This window comes from Rhinopithecus bieti, unplaced genomic scaffold, assembly GCF_001698545.2.
Source record: "Rhinopithecus bieti isolate Rb0 unplaced genomic scaffold, ASM169854v2 scaffold_5882, whole genome shotgun sequence".
Lineage (NCBI taxonomy): Eukaryota > Metazoa > Chordata > Mammalia > Primates > Cercopithecidae > Rhinopithecus > Rhinopithecus bieti.
The window spans coordinates 1,644,126-1,659,424 of NW_016805188.1; the positions used below are offsets into that span (position 1 = coordinate 1,644,126).

Sequence of the window (15,299 nt, forward strand, 5' to 3'; positions counted from 1 at the left end):
GAGCAGGCGCACGGGGGAGCTCAGACCGACCCCGGACACGCGTCTTCTCTGCCAGGTTCGGGACCTAGAGCCCGAGGGCCGCTCCCCTCGGCCTTGGCGTCTACTGGACAGTGGAGCGGTGCGCTCACTCCGCCCCCAGCGGGCCGGGGCGGGGACACCGTTCCCCGGGAAACGGGACGCGCTGCTTGTCCCAGGCCTTCGCCTCGGCCTGCCAGGCTACCGCTGTGCGCAAGTGGCGCGGCTAAGTAGCAGCAGGTGGGAGACTAGGATCTGCGCTCGCGGCAACCGCGGAGAAGGGTGGGCGCCTCCCGAGGTGTCCTCATTCACCTCCGGCTGGCCCAGAGTCTCGGGTGAGGAGCCAGCCGGCCCCGCGTTCCCTCGGACGGTTGCCCAATGGCAGCCCCGGTGGTAGCCCGGGAGGCGCGAGACTTCCGAGAAGCCCCGACCCTTCGCCTAACGTCGGGGGCCGGCCTGGAGGCAGTGGGCGCTGTGGAGCTCGAGGAGGAGGAGGAGGAGAACGAGGAGGCGGCGGCGGCCAAGAGAGTGCGGAGTTTCGCCCAAGACGCGCGGGTGCGCTTCCTCGGCGGCCGCCTGGAAATGATGCTGGGGTTCACGGAGGAGAAATGGAGCCAGTATTTGGAAAGCGAGGACAACCGGCAGGTTCTTGGGGAGTTTCTGGAAAGCACCAACCCGGCTTGCCTTGTGTTTAGCGTCGCCGCCGCGGGGCCCCTTGTGGCTTCCCAGGAGGTAAGAGACGACAGGCAAGGGGACCTGCCCACCCAACAAAACTACCCAGGGGAGACAGCCCAGTCGGGCTCCTTTGCATTCCCGCGGGGCGCTCACTCGGGCACTTTAACAAACTTGGCTTGAAGTCCCCATCCTGAGGCCCTCAGAACTCCCCACGTGCACCCACTCTGGAGTTCAGCAGCTTCAGGTTAGTTTCCTAGGTCAGCTGTTTGTATCTGACGGAGAATCCCCCATTGAGCCTGTTCGACCAGGATAATGCAAGAAAACCAGCGCTTTCTTTAGCTGCTTGGGTGTTAGGCGCAAGGTGGGATTTCTGTGCCAAAAAACTTGTGTTTCAGTTGCTCTTGGGTCTCCCTGGAGTCACATCCTTTAAAAAAGGTGGTGTTTGGCGGAGCGCATATAACTTGTGACGTATTTTGACCACGTGCCAACCACACTTCACCCCAGGGAGAAACATTGAGTCCTTAAGGAATGCCCATGCAGTCTTCGCACACATGGGTGTTTACTGACCATTTAGGGGGAGAGTTCCCTCCTTCCTTCCTCTCTTTTCTTCCTTTTCTTTTGAATTTAGATTACTTGTCCACTAAAAGGTTAACATATCACCTAACGTACAGCACTTGTATTTAGTATTTTTCAAGTATGGTGAGTTCGGAGCAAGATTCACAATTTTTAAATAGCGCCATGCTCAGTTTAACATGTTATATCGTTTTTATCACTAGCTGTGGTCACTATAATAGTTCGGAAATAGGATCTCAGAGAAGAGAGAAACAGGAAGGCTGCCTTAGGGTATTGCGAATTTTGAATTCTTTTGTTTTAGTACTCTTCTAATTGTAATTAAAAAAAAAATAAGTTTGTCAGTAGATAAGACGATAGAACACTTTAGTATTACCTAAGTTAAATAGTTATAATGTTCAATGAAATGACTCAGTAGTTGTGGAAATGTTAGCATGTTTTGTTTATACATTTCTATTCTTTGATAGAAATACAAATTAACCTCTTGTGCCTTGTCTTTATCTCAGTTTGGCTTATTTCCAAACCAGAGAAGATTATAAAAACCCATTAGGATTGAAACATTCTACATGCCTACATGCTCCTTATTTGTTTTTAGTTATAGGATTTTTTTATATATATAATGATCTGGTATAATTGACATGCCTTTAAAAAGGTGATATTTCCACACCAGTAATGCTGTGAAATTAGCATTATAAAAGAACGAAGAAAACTGTATGCTCTCTGCATAATAGGGAAGAGCGGTAGAAGGACCTTGTTCATAGAGCAGGCAAAGACACCAGGTTTTGTTTCTTCTGCTAGCAATACAGCTACAAGTTGGATATAGTAAATCCTGCTCGTTAACAAGAAAACGACACAGTGAACTAGAACTAATTATCCTGCTCTTGTTTTAGATTCCAAGAGATGCAAACCATAAACTTGTTTTTATTTCCAAGAAGATTACTGAAAGCATTGGAGTGAATGACTTTTCCCAAGTGGTTTTATTTGGAGGGTTACCTGCATTGTCTCTTGGACATGTATCTGCTTTCCTCGATGAGGTACTGTACTGGTCTGTCTTTAATATTTAAAGCTTTCACTTATCTCCGTGACATTTGGAATTATTTAGGACAACTCTTATAATTAAAAGAAGAGCTAGGATGGGGAGGGAAGGGAAGCGGATGGGGAGGGTGCGGGAAAAGCTTGTAGAAGCCAGGAGTCTCTAGCCAGGTGAATGGAGTCATAACATCTACACTGTTCCTGAAAGGAGCTCATGCTTACGGATGCTAATATTCAATAGGTGGCAGTTGCAGGGATCATTCTCTCCCTTTCTTCCTTCCAAGATAATAGAAGCAAATAAAAAACATTGAATAGGCTCTTGCACCTTAGCAGTAGGTTTTAAACTTCACATTCAGAGTAGAGACAAATTTATACTTTGAAAATGAGTATTATCAGTTCTTTTTTATACCTGTTAGAAACTAACAGTTAAAGACTAAGTTTCGCTCGTGGCAGATAATGGGAAAAGGTGATGAAAGTATTAGAAATAGTTCTTAAAATTTCTTTTTCTCCTCTTAAATTAGAGAAATACTCTTCAACCAATGTTACTGACACTTTAATGTGCATAAGAACTGCCTGGGGATTTTGTGGAAGAGGCTAGTTCATTCAGTCTAGAGTGGAGCCCGAGGTTCTGCATTTCTAACCTGATGCTGATGCTGATGCTGTTTGTTTGTGGACTAGCTTTGAAGAGCAACTACCGAATAACCAGGTTCCATGGAACTAGAATCTCGGCTCTCAAACTTTGCTGAACATTAGAATCACCTGGGGGAGCTTTTAACACAATGCCCCGTGTCACCCCTCACCAATTAATTTAGAACGTCCTGAATGGGAGCCAGGTGGCAGCAGTTGTTTAAGATCCCCAGGTGATTCTAATGTACAGTGAGCTTTGGGAACTGCTGGGTTAGATATCTGTCTACCAGGCCAATTTCTAAATCAGACCTCTTTAATCAGTGTAGTCCTGCCAAGGCCGGTATTTAAGGTATGAAAAATTGCTGACATATTTATTACTAGTTATTTAGCAGACTCTCATGATCACACCTCTTCTACTTTTTGAGAGTCTTCTGTCTTTTCAAGGGAGGTGTTTTCCTGCTGGACTAACCGAAGTCTCTCACCCCTAACTTCCGTACCCTGCCTGGGTTTCCCTTTGCTCCTGTTGAATTTAATTGACTTTAACTGATTTCAGGGAGGTGCTAGGAAGACAGTCTTTTAACTTCAGTGCCAGGAACAATTTTTGGTATGCAACAAGTGCTCAGATTTTAATTGAACCGAATCTGATGACTTCGGTTCATTATGTGAATCTAGACCACTATCAACTGGAACTTGGAGGGGCAGGGTTACATTATGAGATTCTTGCTCTACTATCTGTGTCTGGCAACAGAAGATAAAAGCATTTTCCAAATTTCTCTACTCTGTTTCTCAGTACCAGGATCTGCATAACATTCTGAAAAAGGTATGCCTGCCCCTCAACATTATGATTTGTTTCCATATGTTATTATTTGTCACCAGATTGTATTATATAATTATACTTAGCGAAAGTATTTAAAATGTCATATGGTTATTTCTTTATGTATCACGCTGGCCCACATTTCAAAAGAAACAATAATTGTGAATGCTTACCAAGGCATAAAGGAAAGATCATTTGGTTCTTCTCAGTCAATATCTGGGCCCCATCCTTGGAAATTCCAATTTAAAAAATCTAGAGGGGCCCAGGCTCCTGTATTTTGAAAGTCTTTCCTCAGTAATTGTATTGAATGGTTTAAGAACCATCATAAAGGGAAACCCCACAGTTTAAAAAAAGAAACAGAAGGTAAGTAAAGAGATCCACAGCAAAGGCACATTTGCTCCTTTATCTACAGGTGTATATGTGCTTGATTAACCTTACTTTGGTTCATAAAGTTTATTTTTCTTACAAATGCAAAAACTACACAAACTTACAACTAAAATAAGACAAAACCTCAAATTAATTGACTGACTTTGTATATATTTGATAAAATTTATTGTAATTAATAAGTACATCCCAGATCTATTTGCTTTAAATGATATTTCTAGAGATACTTTAGCTGTTTGAGTTACTAATTGCTTTCCAGAGCATGTGGCTCAGAATTTCCTAGTGTTTTATCTACAGCTCATGATACAAACATTAAGTTTTAAAAGAAGTTGGCTTTGTCATAGAATAATGTGAGAAACACATTTATCCTTCCAAACCCAAAGGGTGGACTCGGAGACAGGCAGAACAGCAGAAGCAAGACTTTTAATGGCGGTCTTGCAAGATCGGGTGTTTGGTAGACAGGCACACCCGGGGCAGTTACAGCAGGTAATTTATCTCCTAGCACATAAGCCCCTCTCCCGGTTCCTCACTGGTTGAGTACTATGGGGTTACAATCTTCCTGGACATTGCCTAAGTTTCATTATGCCCCTTGTAAGTTTATACCCTGGCCCCCTTCCTCGCTTATGTTTTGATTTCCCAATAACGAAACTTTCTTCCCTTTTATGGACTGACTCTTCTACATTCTGTTCACTTATCATAACTTTCTAGGTGCATGAGCCATGAGGTTTGTCGTATCTGCAGTACTTAGATTTATCATGGCTTGAAAACGGACCATTTAAAATGTTTTCTCACAAATTCCCTCCTCTTTTCTATTTACTTTCTTTGGCTTTATTTTTATCCAAACCCTTTTGGTTCTTGAATCACTCTAGAAATTGTTTACTTTTTTCTTTATAGGAGAGCAAGTTTAATTTGGTTTCTAATAGGACAGGTTATTTCGCTAGTAAGTTATGCACATTTGTTTATTAATAGCTATTTTAATTTTTATGCTAGTTGCCTTACACAGGGGGAATACAACATCCTACTGCTGTTAAGACTCCTGCCCCGTTTATGAGAGATGTAGGGATTGAACCTATTATACCTTTTCATATTTTAAAACAACCTTCTACCCAACCCCTTAATGGGTTATTAATTTCGCACTTTTTGCTAGTTTGTTGGCTAGGGTTGTTCTTGTAAAGCTTTTGTGATGGTGCCATCTGGGACGGTATTCTTGGGAATGAAAATACAACACTTCCCACCCAGCATAACACATACACCCCCTTTTTCTGCTGGTATCATGTCTAGTGCAAGACTGTTTTCTCAGGCTATTTGGCTGGTGGCATTTAACTGGCTAGCTACCCCTTTGAGGGCGTCCTGAGTATAATTGATGAATTTTTGTTGAATATAATAGATATAGTTAATTTAATCCATATTTTTATTAATAGTTGACCACCGAAAGAGTGCTAACTTAAACCCAGAGCCCTTTGGTTTTGGGCCTTAAATGTATTAGGCACCCCCCTAAGGACTGCTACTGAGTTAACATATATATTGGGATTAAAAGAATTTATCAAATATCTCCAGTTTTGGTGGCCATGTGTATTTTTGGGTATCTTAGGAAATGCCAGAGTGAAGGCAATTGGACTAAAGTACAAGTCCTGATCCAACTGGAGGGTAAGAGTTTACAGAGGTTCCCTTTCCCACAATACCACCAGACATTAGCCTGGGGCATATGGATACCTGGGTAATTGCCATTGCTTGACTCACTTGTGATGTTTAGGAAGTGGGTACAATTGAGAGTTCTCCCATGGGCTTATTGAACTTTGCCCCCTGCCTAGAGAGGCAAGAGGAGTGGTTCATATTCCCTATGGAGAACGAGGGAATTGCTCTGGGATCTGACCTCTGCAATGCGGGAAAGAGCAATGACAGACTTTTTTTCTTTTTGAAACAGAGTTTTGCTCTTGTTGCCCAGGCTGGAGTGCAGTGGCACAATCTTGGCTCACTGCAATCTCTGACTTCTGGGTTCAAGCAATTCTCCTGCCTCAATCTCCTGAGTAGCTGGGATTACAGGCACTCTCCACTGTGCCTGGCTAATTCTTTGTATTTTTAGTAGAGACGGGGTTTCACCATGTTGGCCAGGCTGGTCTTGACCTCAAGTGATCCACTCACCTTGGCCTACCAAAGTGCTGGGAATACAGGTGTGAGCCACCGTGCCTGGCCAATGACAGACTTTTATAAGTCTCATTTCCCCATGCATCCTTGTCCTGGTATAGAGCCAACACACGGTGCATTTCTTTAAGATTGGTATTCCATCCTAGAGGAAACAGAACTACCTGTGCCTGAAGTTGTTCTACCGCACACGCATAACAGCTACTCTTGTTGAGGGCTTGTACCGAAAATTTGACCCAGGCATTCATATTTCTGTACCCTGTCTCGATTTCTAAGATTTGCCTTAAATCTTTTACCTTAATTATTTTTACCCTTTTAGGGTCATTATTTGGTGAACTAAAGTGTTTATTAGGGTTTGATGTTGCAGTAGTCCCAGGCAAATGGCAGGTTGAGTTTTGTGTTAGTTTGAGAACACAAATTGCCGTAGGGGTTTTTCCCTGTAATATTTGCCCCAATCCATATAACCGAGATGCTACTTTTGGTTCTTGGTTTAGAACAGCTGGATTATCAATGGTGATGAGTATAGGATTGCATTTTAAATTCTGGCAGTTATTTGATGAGGAGCCCTTGGACAGATGTAATTTATTCTTTAAGGGTCTCCAGGTTGGAGTTACCCACCCCACGTTTACTATCCAACCCTGAAATTGGGTAGTCCACCATATATTATCCCAGCTGGGGCAGGGTGATACTCTACTGTAACCTGTGTTTGTTTCAGGGCAAAGATATTTATCCACCTGAGAGGACTGTTTCTGATTTTCCACATTCCCACAAGGTAAAACCTGGCAGGCATTAAATCTTATAGTCTGGGGTGCTACTGTCTTGGTTACGTTAATTAGCAACCTGATTGGGTAGGGAGGAGTCCCCTGCCAGTTGCCGTTTTGACCTGCTCTTTGTATAGTAGCCCATCCCAGCCATATTAACTTCCAAAATAAGGCCAGCCCATGTTTTCTTTTTAGGATTTTCTCAGAGTTAACTTTAAGGGTTCCTTACGTGACCTGTGCACTTTCCACTGATCTTTTTTTTTCTTCCTCCTTTTTTTTTTTAAAAAAACCAATCTCTTGACTTGAGTATAGTGAGTTCACCCCAGTTTAGCTGTTTGCACAGCCAGCTCAGTGGTCAGGAGCACTTAACAGGGACCTTTCAAGTTTAGGTGGAGCTTGTCTTCTTTCCAAGTCTTGATCAGCACCAAGTTGCCAGGCTGGAAGTGGTGAGCCATGAACTCAAGAGGTGAAGTTTGAGTCAGAAGTCCTCTTAACCTAAGGGATAACAGGGTGGAGTATATGGCCAGTATATAATTTCTTAAGAATTGATCCTTGGTTTCCATAGTAGGGAGATCTCTAGCTGTGCCCAAATGCAGGATCTCATATAATAACTTGTAGAGGGACAATTCCAAGTCTTTTCTTGGGGCTGTTCTAATCCTAAGGAGTGCTATTGGGAGACATTTGGTCCAAGGCATTTTAGTTTTTAAGATTAGTTTGGTGATATGCTTTATGAGAGTTTGATTCATTCTTGCTACCTTTCCAGAGGAAGGGGGATGCCAAGGGGTGTGATAATCCCATTTAATTCGAAAACCTTCCATAAGTCCCCTTAACACCCTTGAGGTAAAGTGGCTCCCATTATCAGAATTAATATTTTCCATGAGGCCAAATCTAGGTACAACCTGTTTTAATATTATTTTGACCTCATTCCCAGTGGTGACTGTGGAAGGGGAAAGGCTTCTACCCAGCCAGAAAGGTGATTTATGATTACTAGTAAATTCTTTAGTCTTTCTACTTTGGACTTGAATGCTTTCAAATAATCTTAGTCTGGGAGGTCTTTCTCCCATGGCCTGTTTTCTAATCACCTTTTTGTTTGTCTTTTGACAAGTTACACTACTTCCACATACTTAGCGAGGATATAAATCCCTATACACCCATAATTCCTAAGTGTTGCATCACACAGTGCCTGGGCTCCCCAAAGACTCCCTTGGTGTAATATAGTTATTAGTTTTCTCATGGAGTTTACTTATTTCTCTCCCATCAAGAAGTACCCATTTGATGTCTTCAGTTTGACCCCTATCCTGTCTAATTCTTCCTTCTTCTCTCTGGTAAACTGGGGCCTTAATACTACCTTAGGGATGTCTGGGATCAGACTAAATAGTCTTCTAATTTCTTCCTCCAGGGAGGCTTGCTCAGCAGTGCCATCTGCAAGCTTGTTTCTTGTAGCTTCTATGGTGTTCCCTTTCTGATGACCATTTACATGTACTATGGTTACCTCTGCTGGAAGCAGGAGGCTTTCTAAAACCGTTTGACCAATTCCCCATGTACCAATTCTTTTCCCGTGCTATTTATTAGGCCATACTCTGTCCAGATTTTTCCAAAAGTGTGTACCATCCCACAGGCATATTTAGAATCAGTATATACAGTGCCTTCTTGGGCTTTAAGGAGCTTTAGGGCCTGGTTAAGACCACATAATTCACAGGTTTGGGCTGAGCACCCATTAGGTAATCTACCTTTCTCACACAAGGAGTGTTTATTCCCATCAATGACAGCATGGCCATTATGTCTCTTGCCATCTATCACTCAGGATGAACTATCCACAAACAGGCTTATCCCATCATGTAGTGGAGCTTCCCTAAGTTTTGGTCTAACATTTGTTTGGTATTCTATGATATCTAAGCAGTTCTGGTCTGATGTCTCTCTTTTTCTCCTCTCCTTTCCATAGGAAACCAGCTGGATTTGGGCAAATATTTGTTATGAGCAAATCATTTTTTTTTTAAACTACTATGGCTTCATATTTTAGAGTCTGAGAATGTGTTCAAACTGTCTCCCGGCTTTTGATTTAATATATTCCTGACTTGGTGTGGGTTGCTTACTATTAGGGCCCCACCAAAAGTTAACTTTCCACTCTCCTAGCAGCAGGGCGGTGGCAGCACTGCTTACACACATTCCGGCGGCCCCCGAGAGACAGGATCAAGAAGCTTGGAGACAAAAGCAACAGGTTCCCTCCTCTCTCTCCAGGTTTGAGTGAGCACCCCAGGGGCCATGCCCTGGTCCATTGTTACAAACAGATGGAATGGTTTCTCTAAAGATGGAAGGGCCAGGACCAGGGCAGTAATGAAGGTCTGCTTTAGCTTTTTTACTGCCTGAATTTCCTTTGGGACCATTGCAAGGGATCGGGTTTCTCTTCTAGTAACTTGAAATAGAGTCTTTTTTGAGCATATGAGTTAATGTATTAACTACAGTAGCCAGTTAAACTTAAAAACTTTTGGAGTTCTCTCTTTGTCTTAGGCAAAGACAGACCCATTATTGCCGATATTCTTTCTAGGTTTAGTCTTCACTTCCCTTTACTAATTAGGTGTCCGAAATATTTAACTTCTTTTTCTACAAACTGCAATTTGTTCTTAGAGACTTGCAGTCCCCGTTTGTCTAGGAAATTAAGTAGACTTATGGTGGTTTCTGATACCTTGGCCCTCTTCTCCCCAGAAATTAAAAGATTTTCTACATGTTGTAACAACTGGGTTCCCCTTGAAGGTTGGAATTTCTCCAGGACCTTTTCTAAGATTTGACCAAATACGTTTGGGACTTCCATGAAACCTTGTGCAGCAGGCCGGGAGCAGTGGCTCATGCCTGTAATCCCAGCACTTTGGGAGGCCAAGGTGGGTGGATCACGAGGTCAGGAGATCGAGACCATCCTGGCTAATATGGTGAAACCCCGTCTCTACTAAAAAAAAAAAAATACAAAAATTAGCCGGGGGTGGTGGCGGGCACCTGTAGTCCCAGCTACTCAGGAGGCTGAGGCAGGAGAATGGCATGAACTCGGGAGGTGGAGCTTGCAGTGAGCTGAGATCGCACCACTGCACTCCAGCCTGGGTGACAGAGTGAGACTCAAAAAAAAACAAAAAAACAAAAACCTTGTGGCAACACAGTCCAGCGGTATCATTATTTTCTCTCAGTTATAGAATTTTCCTATTTAAAGGCAAAGAGGTCTCTACTCCTAAAGTCTAGAGACATGCCCAGAATACATCTTTTAGATCTGCCGCACTGAACCACTTGTGTTCATAGGATATCTTACTGAGGAGAGTGTAGGGGTTAGGCACCACAGGGTGGTGGGTCTGGACAGTCTGATACATAGCCCTTAGATCTTGCATCAATCTCAACGACCCATTAAACTTTTTGACTGAGAGAACTGGAATACTGTACGGGTGACATGCAGAGTTTTAATAGTCCATCTTTCATTAATCCCTTTATTACTGGTTGGAGATATTTTCTTCCTTCAGTATAAACGGGATTTTTTTTTCTTTTTTTTTTTTTTTTTTTTTTTTGCAAACCACTTCTCTTGGTTTTAGTTTAGTTTGTAAGGGTGTGATTTTTAACCCTCCCCATTGCCTTTTCTAACCCACACGAGGTTATTAATTTTCTTTCCTCGTCCTCTTTAGGAAGGCCCATTATTACTTTTATTTGTCCTTCCTTTATTCCTAATCCTAAACCCAATCTCACAATCAGGTTTCGACCCAGGCTGTTAGTTTCTGCTTTAGGAACATATAAGAGTGACCAATTTGTTTTGGTCCCAGTCTAATTTTTTCTTGAATATCGGAACATGAAATCCCTCCCCTTTACCCGATACTATCAATTTTTCCTTAGAGAGTTCTGTACCCCTTGGTTGGTGAATTAGGGAGGAGTGATTCACACCAGTACCAACCAAAAATGTCACTTCTCTCTCGGGTCCCACCTTCAAATTTATTCAGGGTTCCTGGTGGGACCTACTCAGAGAAACTCTCCCCTATTCTTCATCAGCAGTCATGAGGTGGATCCCCATTTCTTTTTTCCATTTAGGACATTCTCTTTTAAAATGCCCTGGCTTTACATACTTGTAACGTCCACTCATAGTCTTAGGAGCTTTCCCATGTATTTCCCTTCTTTCTTTGTGTTGAAATCTATCATTCTCCTTGTATCCTTCAAGGGGGATCTTGATCTAACCTTTTTTTTTTTTTTTTTTTTTACTATGTCTTCCACAGTGGAACCATGAGTTTCACTTTTTTTTTATGCTTCTCTTCCTCTCTCCTTATAAAGACCTTCTGAGCCTCCCTTAGTAATTTCTCAAATGGTTTCTCATTCCATCCATTAGTCCTTTGTAATTTTTTTTTTAATGTCAGGCCAGTTCTTTCTTACAAAGTAAGAATATTAAAACTTTCAAAAGGCCTTGCCCTACTGGGTCCTCTGGATCTAATCTGGAGTATTTTCTTATCTAGTCTCTGACCTTCTGCAGGAATGCAGAGGAAGTTTCCTCTTGGTTTTTGTTGAATCTCCAATGCCTTTGAGACCTTTTGTGTCCTAGTGGTGGACTTTTTGATCTTTTTTATGATTAGTTCCCTGAGGTTCTGCATTTGTGTCTGTTCTCTGGGTTTTTTTTTTTTTTTTTTTTTTTGTTTTTTTTTTTTTTTTTTTTTTTTTTTTTTTTTTTTTGAGATGGAGTCTCACTCTGTTGCCCAAGCTGGAGAGCAGTGGTGCAATCTCGGCTCACTGCAACCTCCACCTCCCAGGTTTAAGTGATTCTCGTGCCTCAGCCTCCTGAGTAGCTGAGATTACAGGTGCATACCACCATGCCCGGCTAATTTTTGTATTTTTTAGTAGATATGAGGTTTTGCCATGTTGGCTAGGCTGGTCTTGAGGCCCAGACCTCAGGTGATCTGCCCACCTCGGCCTCCCAACGTGCTGGGATTATAGGCATGACCCACACCTGGCCTCTGGGATCATTATTATCTTGTTTGCGATTGACATTTGGAAATTTTTGTTCAGCTGGTAAAACTTCTTGCCCACGGGGTTGTTACCTCTCCCAGATGGTTATGGCTCCTCTCCTAATCATTCCCCTTTCTTTTCCTATGATAAAGGATACTTGTGCTAGACATCATTTCAGCCCAGGTGTAAAAGCTGGGTTCTAGGAATTGATTTCAGCTGGTTTGCTATACCCAGGGGGATGTTTTAGAAGTGGTTTCATTTCCTTCTTGAAATTCGTAACTTCAGTACTTGTAAGAGGAGCATTTACAAAGCCAATCTCTCCCTGTCTATGGGAACTTCCCTAAGAGGGAATATGCTAGATGTCTGCTGTGTGGAAGGGATAGGGAAGTTCTCAATATCCCTCTTACACTGTTCTAATTCTTTTCTCAAATTTGGATAAGGATTTAAAGGAGCAGTTGGTTCGACTCCACCATGGTCTGCAGTTCTTTATTCCTAACCATCCTACTGCCCCTTGATTTTCCTGTCCCCTATTTTGTGAGACACATGGAGGCATATGGATGATAGGGGGTCCCAGGGCTTTTAACTGGGCAGGAGCTTTTTACTAGGCTTTTTTTCTTCTTCTTTGAAGGGGAACATGGTGCCTAATTCCTTGATCCAGCAGAGAGTGTAACCCATCTCCTCTTGTGAGGATGGGGTTTTATCATTCACATAGAGAATTAAAGCTTGGCATACCCCATTTTTATCTGAGCCAAACTTAGGCCAAAAGACCAAAGGCTTACGAATGGGGTCTTTAGGCCAGATAAGCAGCAATACTTTATCATTTTTTTGCTTTTCCTTGTCCCTGATTCAAGGGTTGTCCCTGATTCAAGGGTTGTCCCTTCAATCCTCATTCTTCCCAAAGGACTATCCCGGGGAATGTCAGAGGGAGTCTCTTTGGCTCTCTCTTTCCTTTGGCCCATAGGCCTAGAATTTCTGTATCCCATTTTTGGTCAGTCTTTGTGTCCAAGCTTTTCCCTGTGTACTCAGCCCCTTGCTACTGGAGGTTTCTTGCACACCCCAATTGCTTTGCCTGTCTGTGGACATTTCCCTCATGGGAGAACAGAACTACGGATTGGGATTTGAACTCCGCACTTGCTTCATATCTAGGTTACATCTTAGTCACACACACTTGACTTCTGAAAATGCCCAACCACCAAGGCAGTACTTATAGTTCAATTTTCCTCCCTTGCCTCGTGCATGACGTTGCCTGGTTGCCGTGGTGTCTGCTTTTCTCCCTGTGTTGCCTCCACTGCCTCCTGAATCACAGTCTTGGGTTTGTTTATGGCCTCTGCAGGGATCCAGGATGCCTGGACAGAGCAGGCCACTTAAATTGTGTGGGACGTGTTTCCACTCTCAGCTGGAGTCCTACTCTACACAGGCACAGAGTTCCCAGACGAGCCCCCAAGTTTGTGAGAAACACATTTACCCTTCTGAACCCAAAGAATAGACTTGGAGACACTAAGAACAGTGGAAGCAAGACTTTTAATGGCGGTCTTGCAAGATTGGGTGTCAGGCACACCTGGGGCATTTATAGCAGGTCATTTATCTCCTATCATGCAAGTTCTTCCCCCAGTTCCTCGTTAGTTGAGTACTATGGGGTTACAATTCTCACGGACACTGCCTAAGTTTCATTATTCCCCTTATAAGGTTATACCCTGGTCCCTTTCTCCACTTAAGTTTCAACTTCCCAACAATGAAACTTTCTTCCCTTTTAGGGACTGACCCATTCTCTACATTCTGTTCACTTTTTGTGACTTTCTAGGTGCATGAGCTGTGCAGTTTGTCACATCTGCAGGCTGGCTACCAGTACTTAGATTTATTATGCCTCAAAAATGGACCGGTTAAAATGTTTTCTCAGAATAGTAAATAGAGTGAAGTCTGAAACAGTACCCAGTACATTAGAAATGTTGAATAACTTTAATTTTCTTTCAGCTTGACTTTTAGAAAAAGCTGTTGATGTCAGTGATTTAATCTAGAAAACAGTCTCCCAGTAGGTAATGCATGTTCAGTCCAACAAATCTATACTCTTTTTTCTTTCCAATTTTTATCTTAGATTCAAGGGGCACATGTACTGGTTTGTTACCTGGGTAAATTGTGTGTCATGGGAGTTTGGTATACAGTTTGTTACCCAGGTAATCAGCATAGTATCTGATAGGTAGTTCTTTAGTCCTTACCCTCCTCCCACCCTCCACCTTCAAGAAGGCCACAGTGTCTGTTGTTCTTTTCTTCGTGTCCATGTGTACTCAATGTTTAGCTCCTAGTTATTAATATAAGTGAGACCATGGATGGCCATGTGCAGTGGCTCACACCTGTAGTCCTACCACTTTGGGAGGCCAATGTGGGCAGATAACTTGAGGCCAGGAGTTTGAAACCAGCCTGACCAGCATTGCAAAATCTCGTCTCTACTAAAATACAAAAATTAGCTGGGCATGGTGGCACATGCTTGTAATTCCAGCTACTCAGGAGGCTGAGGCAGGAGAATCACTTGAACCCAGGAGACATGGAGGTTGGGGTGACCCGAGATCTTGCCACTGCACTTCAACCTCAGTGACAAAGTGAGACTCTGTCTCAAAAAAAAAAAAAAAAAAAAAAAAGTGAGAACATACAGTATTTGGTTTTTCTGTTCCTGTGTTAATTTGCTTAAACCTAAACTCTTCAGCCTGTTTGCAAAGTTCTTCACAAACTACCCCTGCCTTCCTCACAGCCCAAGTATTGCCATTTCTCTCAGGGGTGCTGGCTCTATTTCCAGGGTGGTCACACTGGTGGTTTCCTACAAGCACCATACTTCCTGAGTCCCCATGATTTTATCAGTGTTCTGATTTCTGGAATACTTGTTGTCTTACTTTGTTCAGGTTACTATCACAAAATACCACAGACTCGGTGGGGTATAAACACTGGACATTTATTTCTCACAGTTCTGGAGCTGGAAGTTCAAAATCAAGGCAGTAGTAAATTCAGGTGTCTGAAGGCTGCTTCATGGTTTATAGATGGCCCCTTCTAGCTATTTCTTCACATGGTGGAAGGAGCGAACAAGCTCTGTTGGGCCTATTTTATAGGGACACTAATCCCATTCATGAGGACTGGGCCCTCAGGATTAATCACCTCCCAAACATGCCACCTCCTAATACCATCGTTTTGGGGGTTAGGATTTCAATATATGAATTTTCAGAGGACATATATATTCACATCATAACAACTGCCTTGCCCTGTTCTTTCATCTTAAAGATTCAAACCAAGTAATGACTTTTCTGGCAAATCTTTCTTAAAACCATTCTCTCCCAGAG

At 42.7% G+C, this 15,299-nt stretch overlaps 1 protein-coding gene across 1 annotated transcript in view; it reads left to right on the forward strand.

Moving 5' to 3' along the window:
- The first annotated feature begins 393 nt into the window (after window positions 1-393).
- The window catches only part of DNAH11 (dynein axonemal heavy chain 11), a 396,815-nt gene continuing 381,909 nt past the window's right edge, over window positions 394-15,299 (forward strand). The window contains exons 1-2 of the mRNA XM_017871552.1: window positions 394-747; window positions 2,151-2,294. Of these exons, the coding sequence (XP_017727041.1) occupies window positions 394-747; window positions 2,151-2,294 (498 nt within the window). The remainder of the gene's footprint in view (window positions 748-2,150; window positions 2,295-15,299) is intronic.